Here is a 24,311-nt window from a genome sequence, read left to right on the forward strand (position 1 = left end):
AAACAATCTGCAGCCAGGTGTGAACTTTTGAGACTTGAGAGCAGCAAGCACAGTAAATATTAACTGCACATGAATTTAGACCCCTTGCTCTTAACTGGCTCTTCTGGATTTAGAGTCCACGCACAATTTTTGGCTGTTACTGCTGAGTGCTCCCAGGCCGCACAATGAAGTTGGTGAGATTTATCGATTTCCGCAGATGACAGCGCAGGACAAAAGAAAGCCAAGTATTATCTGTGATCGAGTACAAGCTCTCCTCTCACAGCACAGCCATGCTGCTAGCACCTGCGCTCCTGCCCTCAGTGTCCTCACAAGCATGCACACATGTGAGTGTGCCACGAAGGGGGAGATGGAGAGTGGGGTCCCTCAGCCATACCTCAATGCTCCTGACTCCACCGTCACCCCGGGCAGGTGTCCAGGGCCAGCACTGGGGAAACAAAGAGTGAGCCTCATTAAAGCCAGCAAATTGACCTAGCTGCATAGGACCATGGGTCCCTCTGGAGTGGAAACTGGGGTCTTCTCAGTGGGGGTAATGCTCATATTCGTGAGGCCAGTCCCAAGGACAGACTAGCCAAGGATGGCAGAATGACTGTAGGAGCCTTGCTGCTATGTAGGAAGAGCCATTGCTGTTCTCTGAGCTCCAGTGAGGTATTTCCTATCCCAGTGTCACCCTATTTCATTAGGGTGAGTCATCAAGACCACCACAAAAAACCTCAGGACCTTGCATCTGTAGTTGTGATCAGAACTTCTTTTATTAAATTAATGACCATCCCCTATCTGTCATCTCACTGTTAATAAAAAGAAATGAGGGCTGGAAAGAGCACTGCAGACCAGTGCCTGGAGCCAGGCTTGTATCAGCAGAACTCGTGTCCAGCAACACTGCAGAACTGCTCCCAGACATAGCACGCAGGAACAAGAGTATGTATTAACCCACATGCCAACCAGGTCTGTGGCATAAACGTGGTGGGTTTCCCTTCCCCAATACCCCTCAGGATGCTGCTTCAGTGCAGCATCCCTAATCAGTACAGCTCTGAAACACTCATTTGGCCACAGGGACAAGCTCATCTCACTGGCTCTGACTGGACCAACATGACATCCTTCCTCAAATACATCTCTCACATGGGACAGATGAAAGCATGCACTTAAATGCTCACTGTTCTAAATGATCCCCTCTGGGATGTAACAACTGTTTCCGCACAATCGGCATGACATGGGCTAGCAAGGAGGAAGATCTTACTTGGTCCAAACAACACCAGTTCAGAATATGAAGCTTTTTCTATCTCAGGGTTCCTGAAGACATCGATGTCCATTTGAAAAAAGATGTTCTCTCCTCTGTGAGCAAACCCCAGCAGCAGGTCAGCATCACCCACCCCTCCCTCCAGCAAAGGAGAGGTCATTGTCCTGTTCTCTGGAAGAGCAGGATTACAGGTGTGGAAGGAGTTCAGAGACAGTCACTCCCAGCAAACACCAAGTCAACCCGATGCTGAGATAAGACCGTTCCTTGACCCCACCACGCAGGCCTGCTCAGTGGGAACCCAGCAGGGGAACACTGCAGAATATCCACTCTATCCCCCATAACCCAAACTAGCCACAGCAGTATTTCCTATTATGTCTCCATAACCTAATCTGACCCCCTCTAGGGTCTCCAGATTAGTATCTGGGAAAGCTCACAAGTCCAATCACCCAATTACAGGGAGGAAAGGTTTATCCTATCTAAACAGCATGAAATGTAACCTAGACCCAGCTGCCCCCTCGCTCCTAAGAGCCAGTTCTCAATCCCTAGCAAGCTGAACAAACTGGGAAGGGGTCATGGGGGAGATGGGGAAGGTCTCTCCCTGCTCTTGTATCATATGAAACCTGCAGGAAGAGCAGCTATTTTAATTGGCAAATCCCCTGACTCAAGGTTTAATCCCTCTCCGTTTTTACTTAGCTTCCCTCACACCAAAGCAACATGGGCAATAGATGACATGTCCCACCTTGAGCCACTGCCCAACAAGAGGAGCCCCCATCGTCTTGGCGAACAGGGAGGCAGGGATGATGGTCGTCAGGACACAGTGTACGCAGCCCAGCTTGGGAGATGCAGGGCTGGAACCACCATGTGCCATCTAACACATACGCACCTGAGGAATGGTGTGGTTTAGAGCAGCCTCGATGCTGGCAGGGCAGAGCAGGCAAGGGGCAGGATCACAGCCCAGAATGAGTGCAACGTCCCCAGAGTACCTCCTGCACTGGGGTTGAGAGGTTTCAGACAGGACAGAATAGGCTGTCCCAAGGCAGCCTTTGTCCCTCCTTGGTTCCCTTTCCTATCCATATTTCATTCCAGAGAAGCATGGAGGGACACTGTCTAACTTTTTGGGTTGTATTTCAGCCACCTGAGCTGAATGCATGGGAAATCTCAACAGCAGCCAGAGGACTGGAAAACAGATTCCCCATCCCATTCAGGATCTCATCTCAGGCTTTGGCTAGAATGAGAGGAACATACAAAATCTCCAGGAAGATCCTAACCTGGCAAGGAGTCCCAGTCTAGGCGTCATTCAGAGCCCATCCAAAGGGAAGACCCATGTACTTTGCTCAGCAAGCATGCCCAAGTTTCCTCCCAGAGCAGCATTGTGTTGCATCCACGGATGCCCCACAGCCTAAATTTTCCAAATAGCTCTGGGCTGCATTGCCAAGCACCAGTTTTGCAAACAGAAACTGAGCTTCCCTCCAAATTCCAGCCACAATTTATTGATTAGAAAAGCCTGTCTAGTCAATAAAGGCTCCTATGAAAAAGTTCCACTGAACTGCGCTCACATGCCATGATCCGTCTGACTGTATTAGCAGCCTTCACTTTTGATGCTTTCTGACACGATGGATTTGTGGCCTTGACTTTTCCAGATCAGGAGAAACTTAATCCTAGAGGATAAAATTACAGACGAGTAAAAAACCCTCCATGACTGGCCTCATTAACTGCCATATAAGAAGTTCAGAGCCTTCTTCGCTAGAAAGGAGCATCTACAGCTGTCCTTTGCCTTGAGGGAGAGGTAGCTCTGAACAGCCAGCACAAAGCCCTTGGCAAACACTGTGCTTTTAAAGTGCATGACATACTCATGGCACCACCCAGACTGCTCCATCCTCCTCTGTCAGCAGGGAACAGGCAGACAGTCCCAGCTCTCCACCTATGAAGTGATTTGGGAGAAAGCAAAGATAATGCCCAGTTCTGTCCAAAAGGTGTCTGGGCAGATAAAAATAAAAAACCTGGAACAACCATATGGAAATGTGAATTAACGAAATATTTCAGCAACTGACTCAACCCTAATTAAGAGCTGAGAATCCTCCACCTCCTTTCTGCTTTCCAGGATACAAAAACGACACTGGTAGGTGGAAATAACTACAGCTGTCCCAATGGGAGAGAAATCTGCTTCACTGTGAGTGTAATGGCCAAAATTAAGCACTTGCTTGGTGCTATTACACAACCCAACCCAGGAAGCAGCTTCCAAAAACTTGACCTTATCTTCAAAGGCTTCTTTTCAAATCATCTTTCCTTGTGCTAACAAGTGAAGTGGATTCAGCACCTAAGAAGGGTATTCTGGGTGTTGAAAACATCTTTACCCACGCGCTAGTTACAGGAGAGGCAGCAGCATGACAGCTTCCACGCAGCAGCCCTGCCCTGGCCAGGCTCCCCACACACATGCATTTGCAGATGAAGCTCTGTTGCATTTCCATCCTCAGCACACAAGTGAGCTACTCCTCACCAAGTGGTGGTTGTGATCAGCCAAACACCTGCCCACTGAGACACCAGCTGAGATCCACCAGGCAGATCACCAAGAAACAAGCAGGTAGACAACCAAGCAGTGAGTATAAGACTGGCAATGGTGGGTCATCAGCTCCTGACCACCATCAGGTCCTCCTCTACTTCAGTGACGTTCAAGGACCTCTTGAACAAGAGTCAAACACACAGATGCCCCCTGCAAGAGCTATCACTCCCAGGCTGAGCACTAACCTTCTTGACCACCAGCATCACTGTGCTGAGAGTAGTGGTCTGCTATCATAGCAGAACAACTGCTCTCCTGAAACCAACGGAGACTGTGGCCTCTTTTCCAAGTCTCAGTTTGTGATCCACCAGCTGCAGAGCCTGCGTCCCCTGGGCCAACTTACAAATCAAAGCCATCTACAAAAGTGGCACCTGTATTAATACAGGTGCCATAGCGCTCTCTACAGAGAGAGCTTTGCCTCCACAGAGCTTTACAGAGGTAGTCAATACCATCACCCACACTCAAGATCATTAGCATCATTAACTGGTTTAAACACTCATGCTTTAACACCCTCCACATTGCGTTGGCATGAATTAAAACTCTGGATGTTCACGTATTTACCCAACTCCTGGCTGGACCTCAAGCTCCTACAGCTTTCTAGCAGGAGTGTCAACTCCTACTACTCTCTCTGGTGCCCAGTCTGTTTGGAAGTCAGGACTCTAAAAATTATTTTAAGGTATGTAATAGGAGTGCAACCTGCTTGTACAGAGATTGCTCTGACTCCTTACTGACAGGCACAGTATTTGCTCTGGCCAGACAGTTTTTTCTTTTCTTCTTCCAGCCTAACGCTGGTTTTCACATGACAGTAGCAGCACAGCTTGCACACAAGAGGGTGTACTGGAAGTGACGGTTGCCATAGCTATATCTATACAGCCCTGGCCACCCAGACACGTCAGAACGATGCTCTACAGAACAGAGTTAAGTTATAAATAAGATACTCTGAAGCCTCAATTTGGAGCACAACTTGCAAGTGTACAAAACACTAAGCCTTCTGGTTTGACCTCTTTCACTTTCTTTTATAGACATGATGCGTATTCAAAGACTCCTCTGCAGAAGAGCATTGCTCCAGAGAAGCCTGCAATGCTAGCGCGATAACGCGCAGTTTTTATATAACCATTCCCTCAACTTCTGTACATCGTTCCACCCAGTCTATTCTCCAGACACCCTCCCCAGCTTACCTGCTACCTCTTCGCCACACCACAGTCCTGTATATAGAGGGTTCTAGTATACTAGAGGACTCTGACCAAGCTGCCAGAATCTGTATTCTTCTGCTCTGAGGTCTATGTGATCTCCAAAAAACTCCTTCAGCAGGCTGTGTTTCTGTTCTCCTTTCTTCAAGGATTACAAGCTGTTCTGGATGAGGGCTACCTCTTCTTACGAACATGATCACTGCCCAGCCAAAGAGACCCAGGAGCAGCCAGGATTCCTTGATGTCATGAGAAATAATAAAGCTTGGGAGTCTCTGCCTAGACCTCACCTGTCTGTCTGGGACATGGCATCTCGCAACCAACAGTAGCACTGCTGTATAAAAGCAAATGAGTGGTGTACTTTTTCATTACACACTTTATTCAGCTGATAGCCCACAAAATCCCCAACTACATTGACCCAGCTGTCAACACACACCGAGCTGTAGAATTGGTACCACAGAGAAGGGAGGAAACGACAGTGTAAGAGCCTACACAGAACAGAAGACGACGGGCTGGGAGAGAGGTAGAGCCTCACAATCCTTTCATGATCTGTTACCAGCAACATAGAGCAAGCAGCACATTGTGGCAACGTCGTATTCGCACTCACTATCACCCTCAACCATAATGACAGCAAGCGATGCTTCATTTCTCTCCATCTTCCCAGTTCTACCCACTTTGATACCGAAGCACAAGCAGGAGGAGGTGGCTGGACGCTCAAGGAGCACAGCTACTGCACGTGCTCTGCATGGGCACAGGGCTGGCCACCTCGGTGGTGGGGAATGACTGGGAGGAGCAGTGTAGTTCAGCGGTCAGCTTGTGGGTCCTGAGAGAGGAGTGAGTGCAGGGCAGGGCACAGAGCTGGGGGGATCCACGACCTGCACTCCTCTCTGCCCTCGGAGGCCAGTGCCCTTCACTGCTGAGGGTCTTGTGCTGAGGTTAATTCACTGCCCGGCTCTTGTGACCTCAGGGAAGGCATTTTATCTCTCTGTCTTGGTTTTTTCCCCTCCATTTACACAGGAAGGGAGAGCCCATTCCTACCTCGGAGAGTGCAAGGCCTGACTTAGCACCAGCAAAGTACTTTGAGATAGTCTCAGGGCTCACAGGCTCAAACCATCCCCTCCCCAGGTCTCCTCACAATCCCCTGCATGGGCATGTGGCAGCCACCCCCCAGGCCCCCACAGATGTGTTTTCAGACACCCAGCAGCAGAGCCGTGGGCAGGAGCGAAAGAAAACCGCACCGGGGAGGGGAACATGGAGAAAGGGACCGAGGAGCTCCCAGAGCTACAAAGCACCACAGCAGCCACACGGCCACCACCCCAGGAGCGATGCAGCCCCCAGCCAAACCCACGGACCCCAACCCATCACACAGCGAACACCCAGCCCGTCCTCCGCCCCCAGCCATCCCCAGGCCTGCTGTGTGTGTGTGCTACAAACACATTTGAAGCACTGTTTTATTTTTAACCGCTGCATTTTGCCTGCTCACAGCAGCCGCCCCAACTTGTGCTGGCCCCCAGGTGGGCCTGACCTCCCAGGTGGGCCCCAGAGATGGTGGAGGTGGTGTGAAACCAGGCACGGGTCTGCCTGTCCCCATCTGAGGATCTCACCCGTCATCTTTTAAGATGAGGCCTTCCTCCTCAGCTCCCAACCCTAACACCAGGGCAAGGATCCCCCTGTCCTTCTACCCACGGCTGGCTGGAGGATGCAGTGCTCCCCACGCAGGACCATCTCAGGCAGCGGGGCTCAGCTCATCCAGGGGACCTTCCAAGCCAGGGCCACCACAACAAGCAACAGCGATTCCCCAGGTCCCCCATCCAGCACAGGCAGGGACATGGCCTGGCTACGGCAACCAGAACAGACATAAAAAGCACTTTGCGCCACGGTCATGTTATCCCCTCATCCCTCCCCCTCATCCCCTTCGGAGCTTCTTAACTTCAGAAACCTTCCTCCAGAGGAGTGTTGGAGTGACAGAAAACATTTTCCAAGCCTAATATCAGTTCCAGATGTTCACAGCCATTTCAGTTTGTACCTCACCCTGTAAAACACATTTCTCCCTCTCCCTCTCAAGTGGAGCGCCTGCTTCGTCCATGACATAATGCGCTGGCGGGCTCGGCCGCGCACACACACACACACGCTCGCGCCCTCTTCGAGAGCCCCATGTTCAAACAAAGAGCATCACTCAACTACAAAGCCGTCGCACACATGGAATTACGAGTAATTTCCACAAGTTTTAATAAACAGTTTGGGATGTAATTGCTCTCCGTCTTCTCCGCTGGCTCCCGAGCGGAGAGCCGCTTGCTCCCCGCGCGCTGGTGTTGAAAGTGTCGTTTGTTTCACACACAAGTTCACCTCCTATTAGCCTCAGATGGTCCAAGGGCCGTGTTTTTCTAAGCACCAGTAATAAGCCTCTTTAAAAAGCATGTACAGCCAGGGGCAGACAACCCATGCGAGCTCCCAGCTCCTTCCGCCCCGTCCCGCAGCATCGCCGCCCTGCACAGAGCCCAGCAGGGAGCAGAGGGGATGCACGTTAGACCAGCCCCAAAACTCCCTCCTGACTCGGCTCCAAGAAGAAGAGGAGAAAATATTTTCTGGCTCAAGGGAAAGGCTACGTCTTCCAGTTGCAAAGCAAGGGGGAGGCCAAGGAGTTTTACAAGGGTGAGAGACTGGAGGCTTTTGGTGGGCAGCAGGAAGGCAGAAGGCAGCTTAGGCAGGATCCAGGTACCATCTAGCTTGCCACGGAGCTGAAGAGCAGGTTGGCACAGCTCTAACCCCAGCCAATGCCAGGAATCCCAATAAGAAATGGCTACAACTGCAATAAACCAAACAAAACTCCCGTACAAGCACAAATAACCCACGCATTTAAACTCAAGAAATCCAAGGGATGAATGGCAGCAGCCTCAAGAGTCCTCAAACCTTGCAGCATCCTCCCAGCCCAGCATTGCCATGCTCTGCAAATACCTGTGGTGCACCTCCCAGCAACAGGAGCAACCTGCTCCTACCTGCCAGCAGCCAGGAGACTGATGGGGAAGAAAGATCTGCCAATATCCTTCAAAAGACATCCAAATTTCATATCCCACATCCCCCTCGCAAAGCTTCCCTCCCTTCTGGGGTTGACTTGTTTTTGTGGGTGCTGCTCAGATGTAATGGAGATGCAGTGCAGCATCATGGGTGGGTGATGGTGGTGAAGGGATACTCATGGTAGGATTTTTGGCTGGGTGAAGCATGGTACCAAGCAAAGCCTTTGAGAGCTGAAGCAGTCAGCATCTCTGCAAACCTATGCAAGGTATTTGCAAGAATCAAGTCATCTGGCATTAGGGGCCTGTAGGGTAAGAAAGGAATGAAGGCAGGAATGTTGTTTGGTTATAAACAACATAGCAAGAAGGGAGAGATTTAAGATTGGCTTTTCTCTTTAATTGTTAATGGGGTCATTCTGTCCCGAACAGTCCCCCAGAACAGGGAGAGGGGAGGGCAGCTCCCCACAATGAATTCAATTGCCTGTCAAACACATGGCAGTCATAAAAGGAAAATAATAATAATAATAATAATAATCTGTATTTCCTACTCTGGCTGCCAGGCAAAGATCCAGCCACTTCAAAGGAAAAAAACCATGTTTCCCCAGTCTGGCCTCACCTGACCGATGTGTGAGCAATCTGGAATCCCCATCCAAAACAAAGCCCCTCCTTTGGTGGCTTGTTTTCTTTCTCCATTACCAGAGAGTGCCCCTCCAAGATAAAGAACAAGCCTTCTTCCACAGCAGGAAACTAGAAACATAACCCAGGGGCCATGGCCACATCAGGCAGCTCTGGAAGTGGATGCTGGCAAGGTGTAGGAGTAAGCTCCTGCTGGACAGGACTGGTGTATGAGCTAGGAACCAGAGCTCCTCACAGGGGTCTCCACCAACAGCCAGGGTCCCCCAAGATGTGGGACTCTGGCTCTCTCCAGCAGGAAAGTCCAGCTCTTGTAGCACAAAAATTTTGGATATGGTGGTAAGAGAGGCTGCAGAAGTAGAATAGATGGGCCCAAGATGAACAGAGAGGGTGAAAACTTCCCTATGCCTGTGAGCTGGAGCAGTTTGCTCTGTGGCAGCTCACAGCAGCAGAGGGTCTTACCAAATTAGTGAGGAGAAGAAAAAAGCCACCACCACAAGGTGAGAAAGCTTCTGACCAAGACCCAAGGACTGCCTGTGTGCAACTCCCAATCTTGCTCTGAATGATCTTCCTGAAATTCCCTTCCCAACAGGGAAACACAGACAAACATCTTGCCAGGATGTTCAGGAAGCCCCTGCAAGACTGCACGAGCACAGCGAGGCTCCCTCCTCCAGTGCCAGCCCTGTCCCCATCTTCATTCTGGTTCCTCGTCCTTGCAGGCAGCACCAGACATGCATGCCCTGCACAAGCTGACTAGACTCCACCTTAAACCAAATGAGGTTTTTAATCACCCAAAGGAGTAGCTGTTGCAGAGCCTTGCTCCAATGACAGGTGGAAACCTTCTTCCTATGTTCCCTTACCTAGTGGGGGCTGAAGTTAGGCACTGCCAGCAGCTGGGGAAGGAGCCTTCACCCAGAAGTAAATCTCTGCTTCAGTCAACAACACTGGCTGCCCCAGATATGTCACATGAGTTTCTTCAACAAACTACATCCAAAATCCTCAAGCAAAAAGCCATAGGAGGTTTTGCCTGGCTTTCCATACAGCAGTAGCATCACCCAAGGTCTCAAGTGCTATTTTCTGAAATACATCATTGACTCATCCAGATCAAACCCCATCCTTCACAACCCTCCACCTTGCCCAGTAGCTTCTGGAGCACAGCTTGAATTGCTGACAAAGCCTTTGCAAGGCACAGAGCGCTCAGTCCAAGCCTGAGCTGGGAACCAAACTCCAACGCAGGGAAGTTTCAGGTTCCCCTTGAAAACTTTTGTGCTGCTTAAATGATCTCCCTAAATATTGCAGGCTTTGAGTTACTTTGATAGGTATGCAAGGCAACATAAAAGTGTCCTTTCAAAGGCCAGCGTGCAATGCAGTACTCACTCTAACAGACCAGTAAAGCCCTTGAGTTGTTGAGGGCTGACCTTCCTCCCACACCCACCATCCTGCAGCATTTCAGACTGATCAGATCAAACAGATGCTTCAGTCAAAAACTCCAACTCACAGCTCTCCTACCCAAAAAGAGCAAGTAATTTCCTTCTGCCATGCTGCATTTTTGTATTTCCCCTTCCCCTCAAATACCCATGCCTGCAGAAGCCTTCAGAAACCTCTCCTGAATGGAGTGGTTTTGATACCTCATATAACACCTTGGCTCTATGCACCGTTCCCCACAAAACCAGCAGCTCCCAGCCAGGCCAGGCACAGGATGCATCACCGTGCACCCTCTGCACCAAGAGGAGCTTGCTCTCAGCAGCTGCACCCACCTGTGTAGAGGTCTGTGTCCGTGTATTCATCCACCTTCTTGTGCTGCAGGACATAGTCAGACACCTTCGTCCCAATGGCAGGCTGCACATCCAGCCACTCCAGAGAGACCACGGTGCTGGAGGGCTCCACGTTGGGGGAGAGCCGCAGGCTGGGCAGGAGACAGGAAAGAAACCAAATAAGACATCAGCTCCCTTTCTGGGGAGGAATCCACCTCTACAACAGCACGACCCCAGGCAGGGCTCACACTCATACACAGGGATGTGCACACAGACCCACAAGGACAGGGGGCACAAGGGGAGAGCAGGTAGGCAAGTACAGAAGAACTTCCAGTTGAAGACCAGTTGGGTCCAGCCTACTGCAATGTGTGTCCTTACCTCCCCCTGCTCCCAGAAGCCTAAGTCATGCAACTGCAACCGCGCAACCCCAAATATCCTGTCTAAAGGAGCCTTCATCTCCTGCAAGAACTGCTGAACTTCAGCAGCCCAATGGGGAATCAAGGACCAGCTGCCCAGGAGCAAAAGAGAATGGGAGGATGCAGCTTAACCTTCATGCAACCCAGAGGAGCTGAGTCTACAGGAGGGGAGGATCCAGTCTGCATCACCAGCAAGCAAAAGCAAGGAAGGGTGGGAGGGAGAGAAGGGGCAGGTGTGGCTCTCAATTTACCCAGCTGCAAATGAGCAAGCCTCTGATGGGTGTGAGCAAAAGCCAAAGCAGGGCAGCTGTGCAGGAGCTCCTGCCTGGATCAGAGACCGTGTGGGTAGGGGTGAAGGCAGAGCAGCTTTGTGCTCCTGGCTGTGCTAGTGAAAAGGTGTCTGCTCTCTTTGCACCAGGGTAAATGAGTACAGGACTATGGAGAGTCCGGCTTCAAAGGTATGAGTGTGTTTATGGAACTCAGGATGGGAAATGAATCCCCTCCAAGGATACTGGCTCACTAAGAAGGTGTTCTGCTCCTTGTGGCTCACTGGAGCCAGTCTTCCTGCTTTCTCAGCTAATTCCCCATCAGTTTGCTCCTGATTCGCTCTTGCTCTGACAAGGCACAATGAATTGCACCGTAATTCCATTTCTTTCAGCATTTGAAATCCCATTCTACAAGCCCTGCTAATCAGGTGATGAAAATCTATAAGGAGACCTTCCAGGGCCACAGCCGGAGCCAGGATATCCTAAAGGCATCAGTCACACAGTGAAGAGTGCTGGACTGCAGCCCTGGGGCTCAAAGGTGAGAGGAAGGAGGTGCCCATGGGCCAAGGCTGTGGGAAAGGGGCTGGTGCCGGGGGCCGTGACCCGCGGGAGGGGCTCGCACTGATACATACACAGGCGGAGGGAGAGGGCTGCAGTTCGGGAGTCCATTCTCATCGAAGGCGTTGAGGTCACACCTGCACCAGTCTTCAATAACATCGCCTTTCCCCGAGCACCAGTATGAGCTCATCAGGGCTCCCTTGAAAGCCTGATGTGAGAACAAAAAGCGTGAACACGTGTGCTAAAGACTCAGTGAAATCCAGCCAGCGGCTTGGCCACGTGGTGCTGAGCATCGGGGAGGGTGTGTGCAGAGCTCCGGGAGCGGGAAATAAGAGGTGGGGGTGTCCTCCCCAGCTCTGCCACAGACTCTCTGCATGGCCCTGGGCAAGTCCCTTCACCTTCCTGTGCTTTAGCTCCCACATATCGAGCAATGCTGGTTCATCCCTGGGCGCTGCTTTTGGTGTGGGGACGGGGAGTGTCTGCACGATCCTACAGAGGGGATCTCCTGTGATGGAGGACTGGGCTGCCTGAAGAAACACAAATGTAAGCCCGTTTGTGACACTGGACATCATACGTGGGGTACCTTTACACTGCTGCTGTGCACAATGAAACTCTTCCACGTGCCCATCCTGTTGCTGTTTCTGTCCCCACAAAGAATAAAGTAATTCCTACATCCCCAACAACAGAGACTTCTTCCATCCTCCTCATAGGTTTGTTATTCACAAGAGCTGCCCTCCTGCAAGCAAACTGCTGCTTTATTCACTTGCATAAGGAATACAAGCAAAATAGCAGTATCTGGAAGAAAAAAATAAAATCCTGTAAAATACTTGCAGGGTGTTCCCCAGCCAGGCAGTCTCCCCGCTGCAAGCTGTCCCCAGCCTGACCAGGAGCCCTCTTGACGGCTCCTAATGATGCCAATGTATCCCCAGAACAATAGCTGTACATCTGCTGGGATCTGGGGCTGAAACACTTTTGACTGAATTCCCAAAGCCCTCCAGGTCTAACCCTGTGGTGTCTTCCCTGTGCTCATTCCGCAGCTCGGGGCACTCGGTGTCAGTCCCCACGCTGCAGGATGGGGCATCTCTTGCACGGTACCCTGCTGTAGTTCAGACGGCAGGGATTTACGGTGGTTTCTCCTGCCACCCTTTGCCTGTCGCGCCTAATTAAACAGCGTCTCTCCCCGCACACAAACATGGCCAACATTCAACCTGACCCTGTGAAGCCACAACGCCCTGCTAGAATAATTGTAACACCAAAACTTCATCCACTAAAACAAACCTCTTTGTAATGCTTTTGACCTTTTAAAAGGCACATTTTGGGGTTGAAACGCCTTCACAGGTCCTCATCCACGTACAGCAGCCAAGCTGCCAGCCTCCGTGCAGCCCAGCTCGCAGCAGCACTATTCCGCCCATTCAAAGCCGCCTGCGGATGCCTGGCCCTGGCGATATCGTCCGCACTGCCAGGTTACGCCTTAAAGATAAAAACGTGCCCTTTGAGGAGGACAGGTACAGCTCCAGCGGCTGCGGCATTTAGCAGAAAACTCTAGGAAAAGCGCCATCCCGGCGAGGTTTCTGAAAAGAGGAGGTATAAATAGAGCCTGACGTCAGGGCTCCCATTGTCCGGGGTTTTGTCGCTCTCCCCAAACACCTCGAGCGCCTTTAACGAGGCGCCTCGAGGCTCTCGCGTCTGAAACATTTTCTGCTTCCAGGCATTTATAAAATGGGACTGTTCCAGAAGGGGGGGGGGGGGAAGGAAGGAAGGAAAAAACATGTGAAAGAGAGAAAATGTGACGTTATTTTACTTTGTTCTTTAGAATGTAATTGAAGCCCTGGGCTGGAAACAGCATCGCAAAGTAATTGGAGAGCAGGGAAGACAGAGAGGAGTTTATCTGACACATGGAATAAATGGGTGCAGATACAATTCTGTAGAGAGCAGCGCATCTGTGCAGGATAGAAACAGAAAATGATGCATGTAGATGGATGGGGAAGTGTATGCTCTCCCTAGGAAGCAGGATAAATACATATGTTGTGGTACATGTATGCACAGAGATGCGGGTGATGGCAGATTTTGGAAGAGCTGAACTGTCACACTGACGGCACCGCTCCGCTGTCACTGCGTTCCCAGCCCCGAGCCCCGCCGCTCTGCATGCTCCCTCCCTGGCCCCTAACCCAGATCCTCCCTGCACATCCCCAACCCAGGGAAGAAATCCCCCCCACTCCATCCATGCCCTTTAGCCAAATCCAATAGTCAATTCCTTCCTTCTATTTTCTTTTTTCTGCTGGTAAGTGCAAGGCTGGATGAGCAATCCCCTCTGCTCTGCCTGCCCAGCCTCACATACATTTTAATTAGATCCTGCGGGTACCCAGCCATCATCTGCCTTGTGTCAACCTTCACACAAACGAGGTTAGCTAATCGATGCGTCCTTCAATTGCACTCATTAAGGCGAGCACACCTACGCGCACTAACCGGGTTACTCGGAGCGTGGCTAGCCCCCGGTGCTGGCTGCTGCCTCCCTCCGATTTCCAGCAGCCGGCTGACGTCAGGGCCAGGCTGGGGCGGCCAGGCAGCCAGAACTCACCTTCTCTCACTTTCCAATGGGATTTCGAGCCAGTGGTTCCAGGATTTTCCCATCGGTGCCGGGGAGTGTGTGTCGAAGGGTGGGGAAGTGGCAAGAACAAACCAATGGGGGGAACGGTTAAGATCATGCAGGAAGAAAGGATGAAGCTCCCTGCACGGGGATATTCACCATCGCTTTAGGAGGCTCTAAAACCCTCTGTGGGGACACCAGCCTGCTCTGTGGAGACACGCAGTTGCTCCACAGAAACTTCAGGACAAATGGAGGGTCTCTGTGGTCTTCTTAGTCCTGAAGCCAGGTACAGCTTTTGCTGTAGCTCTCACAGAGCCCACCGTTCCTTCCCTCAGCTCCCCCAGCCTGCTCCAGGGTCTGGTTGCAGTGGCAGAGGCTGCTCTCAGGCCCTGGCAGAGATCAGCACTTGAAGTTGCCCTCCCCTGCAAAGGCGATAGCTTTCACCAGCCCAGGTCCAAAGGCACATTGCAAGCACATGCCTCTCCACAAGTGGCAACCATGTGAAAACCTTTCCTTCCCTTTCTCCTTCTGACAGCGTAGCCCAGGAGGTATGGCACTGCTCACTCAAACCCAGGGGAATGGCAGCTGCCACCCAAACCAGGAGCCCAAAGGCACAGGAAGACCAAGAGCAACAGGCAAAGGATGCAGTGAAGGTGCTGAGACCCATCCCATGGGCAGCTGCAGCCTTTGGGAGAGCTCCAGGTGGGAATGCACAGGGACCTCCCTGGACTATGGTGGCTGAGGACCACCTTGCCTTCCTGCCTTGGAGTGGGCACCTCCACATCTCCTGTCCTTTCCTGCTGCCATGCTTGGAAACGTGCAGCAAACACTTTCCTCCCTGCCAGGAGACAAGCACATACAACAAGAAGACCATCTCCACCATGACCATCTCTGCATCGGATGCTTCACCATGGTGGTCACACCAAGCTGGGAAAACCCAACAGGCTCTGCAAGCGTGAAGGGCTTCCCAGGAGCAGCCCTGCTTGCTGGGGATGGCAGAGTGGCCCCCACGCACCATCCTGCGCTTGCCAACCACTCCCCAGGATCTCAACGCCCCTCTGTGCCCTTAGGCAATTTTATCTTTCATTTAAAAGTATCCAAATTGTATTGTTTCCCTGTGAGTCAGCCCATTTAGTTTATGTCCTTCAGTGCCAGAGGGGAAATTTATGAGATGAGAAACTGGCTCGAAACGTTTATTTTCTAGATGACGAGTCATGCCATTAGATATATAGCATTATGAATCATAGGAACAGCATCTAATTTGCTCTTAAAGGTATAATAGGTCTGACTCCCCACACCCATACACACACATATATTGGATTGATAGTTCCCCCATAGGATGGCTAGTTCATTTGTTTTGACACAAGCAAGACTTACAGGACCATAAAGTCCCATCTTACCATAAGTTAAGCCTATTCATAAAAAAAATATTAGGGAAACGAATGATCAGCTAAGCACATTTATCCTACACTCGATTGCATATGGATCTTTCTCCTGTTGTTATTTGTGCTCGGGGGAGGCCATTTGGCCCCATTTTATAGCTTAGACGCTCTGCAACAGAATATAGAAGACCATTTCCTTTGTCCTCTGTTAGACCTGGCTGATGGAAGGAGAAGCATTAAGTTATTTCTGACCATGGGTTTTCTGTTGACATCCCTGGAGATGTAAATTATAGGATCTGAAGGAAACAGCATTTGCAGGACTCAGCATGCACCACAGGGGCTGGTGTTTCCAAATGGGATACTGGAAAGGGCATGTGTTGGGTGCATATCTGTGAATATGTGGTCTCTATGGCCAACAGCGGTATGAAAATCTGGCTCAATTGTTTCTTTGAGTCTAGGGTTTTTTTGTGGTTGGTATGCACACCTCAGTTTCTGGAAAAATTCAAAAGGAAATACAAGAAGATAAAAAGAAAACACCACAAATGAGCATGTAGGCTGGACAGAGATGTGCTGGAGATAGTGGAGATGATCTAGAAGCTGGAAATTTCATACATTTTGGGGTTTGCACTGGTGTCCCTGGTCTTTGTTTGCTTGTTCTTCTCAATGTACAAGGCAAGGAAAGAGTGGAAGCAGGCTGGGTCGTGGCAGCAGACACGCTCAGCCCTATGTCCAGGGACACAGCAGCCAATGGAGACATTTTGTGCCTTCCTGTTTGCAGGATGGAGACGGTGCCTGCCCACCACCACCACCACCTTCCCTCGTGTGCAGGCAGGTGCCACTGGAGGAGGCAGAGGGCTGCCTGGAGAGGTGCAGCCGTGTCCCACCTACCAGCAAATCCAATCACCCAGCGATGCCGCCCCGTACAGTGCCTGACACAGCCAGGCCACTGACCAGAGCTCCCGGACACTGCCGTGCTCCAAGCAGTCTGTAAACAGCAATAGCGATACTGACTGTTCGTCAAGGGAAAGAAGACTATGAGATGTAGGCTCAAGCAAGGATTTCACAGCCTGAATGGGATGCTACCATGATGATAGGGTGGCTGGAAGAAAAGCTTTCCATGCCCTTACAGTGATGCTCAATGCTGTTCACAGGAGATAAAACACTGCTCCTTATTCTAGACATCTCTGGAAGGGGGGGGGGGGGAAAGGAGGAGAAAAACTAAGGATTTCCCAGGCCAGAGACTCTTTCCAGGATCACACGGTTCGCGTCTGAAAGTCTGCTCCAGGTTCACAGCAAAGGAGGATGAAGTTTCCCTACTGCTGTTGGCAGGTGATCTCATCTTGTGCTGCTCACACCCTCCCTGCCTCCGGCTGCCTGTCCCTGGGGAGCGGGATCACCAGCACTTCATCCTGGGAAGGCACATCAGCGGCTTGCTGGAAAGGTCAGGGTGCTGGAAGGGACCCAGGGTGGGCAGCATCCTGGTTTCTGTTATTTATGGGATCTGAGGGAGCAGCAGAGGACACTGTAAAACCTGGCAGCAGGGGAAATAAAAGCCTTTGCGCTGCAGCGAGAGTCCTGTCCTGGGGAGCCGGCTCCGCTTTCACACCTCGGCTACAAAGCTCCCCATTATAGCACGATCAGGGCAGTTACAATGCGGCTGTTCTTCCCCCGGTAACGCGAGTCGGATGTGGGCTAGAGCTGCAGCAGGATGCTTAAATGTGCGAGGAGGAGGACAAGGGCCAATTAGCAGATATTAAAACAAAGCAAAAACAAATAAAAAGCCCCACACCCCAGACTTAAAAAAAAAAATTAAAAAAAATCACCTCAACAATACAAATGCTGTCCCCATTCGCCCTGGCTTCCTTTCTGCTTTGGTGGTGCAAAAAAAAAAATCACTGGCACTGGTTCCACACCTTCAGGGGCTGCTTCAGGGAAGCTGTGTATGTGCAGGGAGGATCGTCGTCCTCCAGCAGCTCTGCCATTGGGTCCTATATGGGGGCCAAAGTGAGCCCATGGCCTCGGGGACACCTCTCACCCTGTCCCCATAGCATCCTGCAAAACCTCACCCTCCTCCTGCCAGGCCCAGATGGGCAGAGGACATCAGGAGAACCAGCCCTGAGACACAGGGCAATGGGACGGGCCCAGATACCTGCCCTCCTGAATGGGATTCAAGGGGTACGGCCAAACTCTTCCCTGAGAAATGAGTCCCAATTTGAATTCTGCAGCCTCTGCCTCAACCCCTCTGTCCCTCCTCCTCAGGCTCATGTTTCTCCTAGTCCTGCTCAAGCCTAGAACCAATCTCCTCCAGGCACGTCTCTGGTCTCCACTTACAGAGGTTTGCTTCCCTGTGGTCTGAACCGGGATGGCCGCACAGACAACGTTTACCTGACGGAGTCAAGGGACCCTCTCCAAGGCACAGTCATGATTTCAAAGCCAGCAGCAGAGCCTGATGATATCCGACAAGGCAATCTCCTGCTGTGGGAACATGGGGTCTCGGGGTACTGGATTTCTCAGGTATGCTTTTTCATCTGCTCTGCCCTTTGAGGGCAATGTCAACACCAAAGTGGGGAGGGGGGGGTGTCACAGCAGCAGTGATACACTTGGATACTCCAGCTCCTTGCCCAGGGGCTGGAGAGCCACAACGGAGAGCCCAGTCTGCACAAACGAGGGTGGGCTCCCCACCGCCCTGACGGACAGGTGGCAATGGAGGTACGATGGACGTGTTTCACCCCATTGTGCGCCCTTTAGACCATGCATCCTGGTAATTCAGGGTTGGTGTAAATGCATAGAAGGGCTCCAAGTACACAGCCAAGTACACAGCTCCATCACACTGTGCCTTACAACAGTGGGCGCAAGACAACCTCGATCCCAAGACCTGACCACGAACCACCAACAGAAGACATCAAAACCAGCTACACTTTTTGGACTTCTCCTGAAATACAGCTATCGGAGCACGTGAGCAGCAAGGGCAGAGATCAGCTGGACCCAGGAGGAAAAGCAACACCAGTTTGTGCAGCTCCCTGTGAAACCCCACCACCACCACTTTACCATCGCCTGCGTGAGCAGGTAGCCTGCTCCAGCGGGAGGAAGGACATGTGCTCCATCATCATCAGTGCATCCTCAGAGTGAGCTGAGAGTAATTAGTTTAAAGGATGGGATGGATGAAAGAGGTGCTTTCCCCTTTCTTTGCCCCTGCTTGCCTTCTGGTCCGTGATAACTCAGCTGCCTGTCTGGCTGGGCTCGGGCAGTCTCTGGAGCCAGCACAGTATTCCCTGGGGACACAAGCATGGGGTGGGCACGCTCGCTGCATGCAGCTCCCCTGGTCCTCACTCCCTGGCCGAGGCCACCCTGCCAGCCTGGGGACACTGAAGTGGTGAGCGGTGGCCGTGCTCTGCTCAGCAAGAGATGGCTCTTTGGGGCCAGCGGGTGCTCACAGGCGAGGGGGGGGAAGGAGCGATGGTGAATTTTGCTCCAACCTCAAGAGCTGCCGTCCCAACCGGTGACCCCACAGGGGTTCTGCAGGCCCCTGGCGTGCAGGCACTGCTGGCACAAGCACAACTGTGGTCCATGCACAGGCAGTGAAGCAGCTCTCGAGGAGAGCCCTGCCAGGGTCCCAGCCACACGCCAGGCTCCTGCTGAGGCCGACGGGGCCGGCTGCGTGGGGATGTGCCCCCCAGCGAGCCTCCACACCGCAGGCTGGGTCGCGTTTGCTGCGAGGAGGCCGTGGCTGCAGGCAAATGCTGAGATTACTCCATTTTCGAATTAAATCAAGGTCCTAGGGGTCTTTTAAAAACCCAGGCTCCACATCCATTTGTCTCCTTAAATACAAACAACAGGGGTTTGAGTCCATTTCCCACTAGAAGCAAGACTGATCTCTCCTGCCCCCCTTCCCTGAGCCCCCCCCGCCACACCACCCTCTAAGCACTTCTGCAGCTGGCCAAGCCGCTCCGCAGGAGCAGCTTTGTGTTTGTTTCGGGGATTTTTTTGGGAAAGGAACAGACCACAAACAGGAGGGACCACGCTGCTGAACATGCCTGCCCCTTTCCTCCCCACCGCTGGCCACGGCTGCCCTGTGGCTCCGGCCACACACACGTGCATCCCCATCAAAGGTGCTCCTGGGCGCACCGCATCTTCCAGGTCTTGGTGCCACTCCCCGGGCCAGTGCTGGCAGTGGGAGGGATGGGGGAAGCTGGGCATCCCTGCTCCTCCCAGTGCCTCTCAGGGTTAGTTGCCTGGCTTGCCTTTCTGCAGCCCAGTCAGGGGACGTGAAGGTTTGCAGAATATGCAAACCGGGGGTCTCGCTCTCTCAAGAGGCCCATGCCTCTTGGACTTCAGGGCTATGCTGGGCAGTAAGAAGTATGTTGCCCCTTCCATGGAGTAAGAACAGGCAGGAATACATTGATGGTGGAGGAGGAAGGCCACCACAGCCTGGCACTCTCGCTGGGGTGACATGTGGCTCTCCCCTCCTTTGGCTCCAGGATGTTCACTAGAGGGAAACCAGCCAGGGTCACCACGTCTCTCTTCTCTCCCATCACGTGCACACTCAACAGCATCATGCCCTTCAGGTATCAGGGGCATTTTGCCAGCAGAAAGCCCCACGATGGATAGAAGCTCTTTGCTGTTGGGCCTGGCCAGCCACTGACGCTGGTGGAGGCTTCTTCCACAGTCCTGCAGTGGAGAGTCTCCTCCAGCTTCATCTGGACATGACAACGGAGGGACCACTCTGGTGTCTGCACTGCTGCAGAGCACAAACGAAGGAGAAAAGAGATGTGGGCAGACGGCATTGATCAAAACACGACACAGGTTCTAGAGACATCCAGAGAAGTCACTGCCAAGGTCCCAGCTTCTCTGTCTCTTTATATCTTTTGAACTCATGTTGTGAGCATTTAGACTGAAGAGCAATGGAGCTATAACAGCAATGGTGATATAAACCTACGTGGAGTAGTTTAATCTCACCAGCTGACCGGGACCAGTGGAAAGAGGACTCCAGCATTGCCTCTGTTCCAGCAAAGTCCTTCCTCTGTGACATCTTCCATGCGCAGCCACACCAGCCATGATGGCTAGGAAAAAGCCATTCAACAAAACCCTTCAAAAGGTGCTTGGACTTTCAAACACATTTTCTTGACCCTGGCAAGCTCCTTGCCCAGCACTGCCAAAGTCCCCAGCCAGGTTGCAGCTATCAGCGACCACACAAGTTCCCTGACCAATGCCATTAAACCAAAGGGGGAAACAGAAACACCTCCTAGCAGGGGCTCAATACGTATTTTGATTGTATGCAAGAAGGAAAAGAGAGGCCATCAATAACTGATAACACTGTTCCTCCCTGCTGCTGGGAGCAGGAGCGATGCTTGAGCAGGACTGGGGAGACTGACCAAACCCCTGCTGATCACACACAGCTGAGAGTTTCCTTAAGCCCACAGCACAAATGTCTCTGGACAAATGCTCCCTGGGCAGCAAAAGGCAAAACCTGACTCCTGGAGACCTTCTAAATTCCAAGCCCTTGCTTCAAAGCAAGAAGGAAACAGCAGATCCCAATGACATAGAAATAAAAGAGTTTTCCAGCTTATTTAACATGGGCAAAGCAATATATTTTCACCTAATCTCCCTCTTGGAAATGGTCAGTTTTAGCTAAAATCAAACATGCACACATAGAAAAATTACAAATCAGCCCAAGGCAGACACCCAGCGTGGAAACTTAAACCCCCCCAGCACTTAAGAGTCTGGCAAGGTCATCAGCAACCAAGAACATGGCCTTGTACTGTGCAGTGGTTGTAAATTTTAAAGAGTGCATAACTCACTGCACTGAGGCAAATGAAAAGAAAAACCTACCTAAAAAATGGCATATACTGAAATGGGCAAAATGTCTTTACCTGTGTCTTGCCTCATCTCTGCTGCTAGGCTTATATGGGAAAACTTTCAGCAAACTTTACAGAAGTTAGTATCCACCTTATTAATGACCCTGCTTTCTCTCTATACACATATATATTTATCTATGTGGACAAATATGCAAAGAGAAGGATCTTCACTGTTTACAATTATTGTTTTTTTAATACTATGGGGGAATTGGGATCTGCTTGCAGTTCCCATAAGATCAGCATTTGCTGTATCGATTGAGTATTATCCACCTGAACGGGGAAAAGCAGGCAGGGGAGTGCTCAGCTGTGGATGCTGTGCTCAGAGGTGCAGGACTTGCCTCAGCCCAGGCATCTGCAAACCTCATTTATGCCACAGGCAAACACCACTCTGCTAGTGCCTGGGACCCTCCCCAGCCTTCTGCTTGATGCCGAAAAAGGACATTTCATCATCCAGACTGTACATGAGATGCTCCTGACAGCACCTGCCCTTTGGGAGCCTAGCCCTGTGCGCAGAGCAAGGTAGTGGTTTAAACCGGCGGCTTTCCAGCACGCTCACAGTGGACCAGGGCACACCGCTGGGTCTCGGTGACAGGGCAATGCCTCCGTGGTGGTGGCAGCTTCCCACCACCCACAGACCCCTTTCCCTTTCGCGCTCACTCTCCCTTCCCGCTCACGGGGAAGGTCATGTCCCTGCAGGCATCCCTCGTCCCTGAGCTCGCAACACCACGGGAGGCGTGGGGGCACGTTCTCACACAGGCAGCGCTAACCCCGCACCAAACCGTCCTCTCTAGGGCATGGGCATGGCTACCGCCAGCTCCATCTCCTCCAGAGAGGCAGGTACGGCTTTGCCCAGCCCAGGCCCAGTGCCGAGAGCCGAGGTTTGTGCCGTGGTGGCAGCGAGCCCCTCCGGCAGCGGCGGATTACAGCCCCCAGGCACTGGGACTCGTCCCTGCCCGCGGAGCCGAAGGGCAGCAGGGAGAGGAGAGGGAGAGAAATATCCTGGAGGAGAGAGGCTGATGGAGAGAAGGGTGAGAAGCAAGTTGGGGAGGAAAGGATGGAGGGAGCAGGACAGCAGATTAGATGAAGGTTTAAGAAGTGAGCAAGAAGGGGAAAGGGAAGTGCTGGAGCTGATGCAAGACAAGGGATTCAGGCTGAGGGAAGGGGAACGGCCTGGAAAGAGGAGGGACAGGGAAGGCCAAAAGCATTCCCTGCGTCCTGCTGTGGCAAGGGTGGGGATGGCCTTGGATGGGCTGCAGGGACACGGGGGATAAGAGGGCCTGCCATCAAGAGAAGCCCACAGCCAAAACAATGAGACCCAGTCCCGCTGTCTGTGTCTGTGTGTGTGGGGGGTCAGAGAGGACAGTGTGCACCAACCTGCTCCCCACCCCAGGACCCTCCGCTCTGGATGGCACAAGGTGACCTGTCCTGGCACACGCTGCTCGCTGCCAGCTCCCGGTGTCCCCTTAGCACCTGGTCCAGGAGCATCCTCCGTCCTGCAGCCGCCCAAATCTCTTGCCCTGCCACCTCTAACCCCAGCACCGCTGACCGAGAGCACCCTGGGGTGAAGGGGGAGCAGAGTCACACACGGCACCCTTGCACAGACAGAATCCCTGGGGGGTGTCCCTCCACCTCTGGGTGAGCAGGTGGAAGGAGGAGGAGGAGGAGGAGGGATGCATCAAACGCAGCCATCTGGAAGACGGCTGAGGCTTCTCTTGTTCGGTTGCTTCATTGGGTTTTTGTTTGTTTGCATGTTTGTTTGCTGGTTTTCCCAGCGCCTCAGCAGAAAGCACAATGCGGGCTGTCCTCCAGCTGCAGCTGATGGGGCCAGCCCTCTGCATGAGCCAGGGGAGGGAGGGAAGGAGGCTGCTGCTGGTGAAACACAGGCTCCAGCTCCCCAGGACAAGGAGGCGCCCCGAGAAAGCCTGGCAGGGCAGGCAGCGTTGGCAGGGCTGGGGGGAGAGGCGAGGAGGAGGAGGGCACCTTGCAGCCAGGGCCAGAGAGGCAGGGTGGCATTGCCACCTGGGCCCAGGGCTAGAAAGGGGAGCTGGTGGTGAGCAGGGTCCGTGGAGATCCCCCAGATCCTGCTGGGCTCTGCTTGCTTTCAGTTACCCCTTCCCCACTGGCTAACCTACGTCTCGTACCCCAAAAGGAACTGTCTTCTTGCAGATTGCTGGTGGGAAGCACATCTTTCTTGTCTGAAGGAAACCAACTTTCCCTGTACTGGTAATGCCCCATCCCAGCACTGCCTTGGACATGCTGATAACGGCAGGTCAATGTCTACACAAGAATTGCCCAACGGGAAGAGCAGGCACAGGTGGGGAAAGGATGCAGGATGAGAAAATAGTGGGAGAAAGGGAGTTTGGGAAAAGAGCTGGAAAGAAAGAGGAACCAAGGTATGGAAGTCAGGCACAGCCGCATGGAAGAACCAGGAGGGTTGATAGACAGGAAAGCAGGAACAAGATCAAGAAATAGGTGAGGAGGGACAAGTCCCCATAAAGGACTTGGGTGCCAGGAGAAGCACAGGGGCTCTTTCGCCCGTGGATCTGGGAAGGGGATGAAGCATCATTCCTGGTGGTCACACCTCCATGTGCTAGGATTGCTTCCCGACCTGCAGCCCTGTGCGTTCCACCCACAGCTGCTGCATGCTGGCTCACTCCAGGCATCTTAATCAAGTGCAGGCTCAGTGCTAATAAGTGACTTTAAGCAGGTCTGTCATTTTTGGACTTGCGACTGGGGTTAGAGGGCTGCAGAGGGGGGTGGGGGGCAGCAGCGAACCAAGAAAGTGGGAATTCAAACTCCATAGGATTAACACTGAAGTTTTTGCTGGAGGCAGAGGAGCCCAGCCCCAGGGAACGGTGACCTCCAGCTTGG

The 24,311-nt window shown here is 52.3% G+C and overlaps 1 protein-coding gene across 1 annotated transcript in view; it reads right to left on the minus strand.

Annotated features, from left to right (window-relative positions):
- Positions 1-24,311, minus strand: part of ASTN2 (astrotactin 2) — a 360,290-nt gene that overhangs the window by 81,530 nt on the left and 254,449 nt on the right. Inside the window, exons 18-19 of the mRNA XM_075056199.1 lie at positions 11,691-11,824; positions 10,380-10,528 (exon numbers count right to left, since the gene is read on the minus strand). Coding sequence (XP_074912300.1) covers positions 10,380-10,528; positions 11,691-11,824 — 283 coding nt within the window. The remainder of the gene's footprint in view (positions 1-10,379; positions 10,529-11,690; positions 11,825-24,311) is intronic.

This window comes from Buteo buteo, chromosome 23 (genome assembly GCF_964188355.1).
Source record: "Buteo buteo chromosome 23, bButBut1.hap1.1, whole genome shotgun sequence".
Lineage (NCBI taxonomy): Eukaryota > Metazoa > Chordata > Aves > Accipitriformes > Accipitridae > Buteo > Buteo buteo.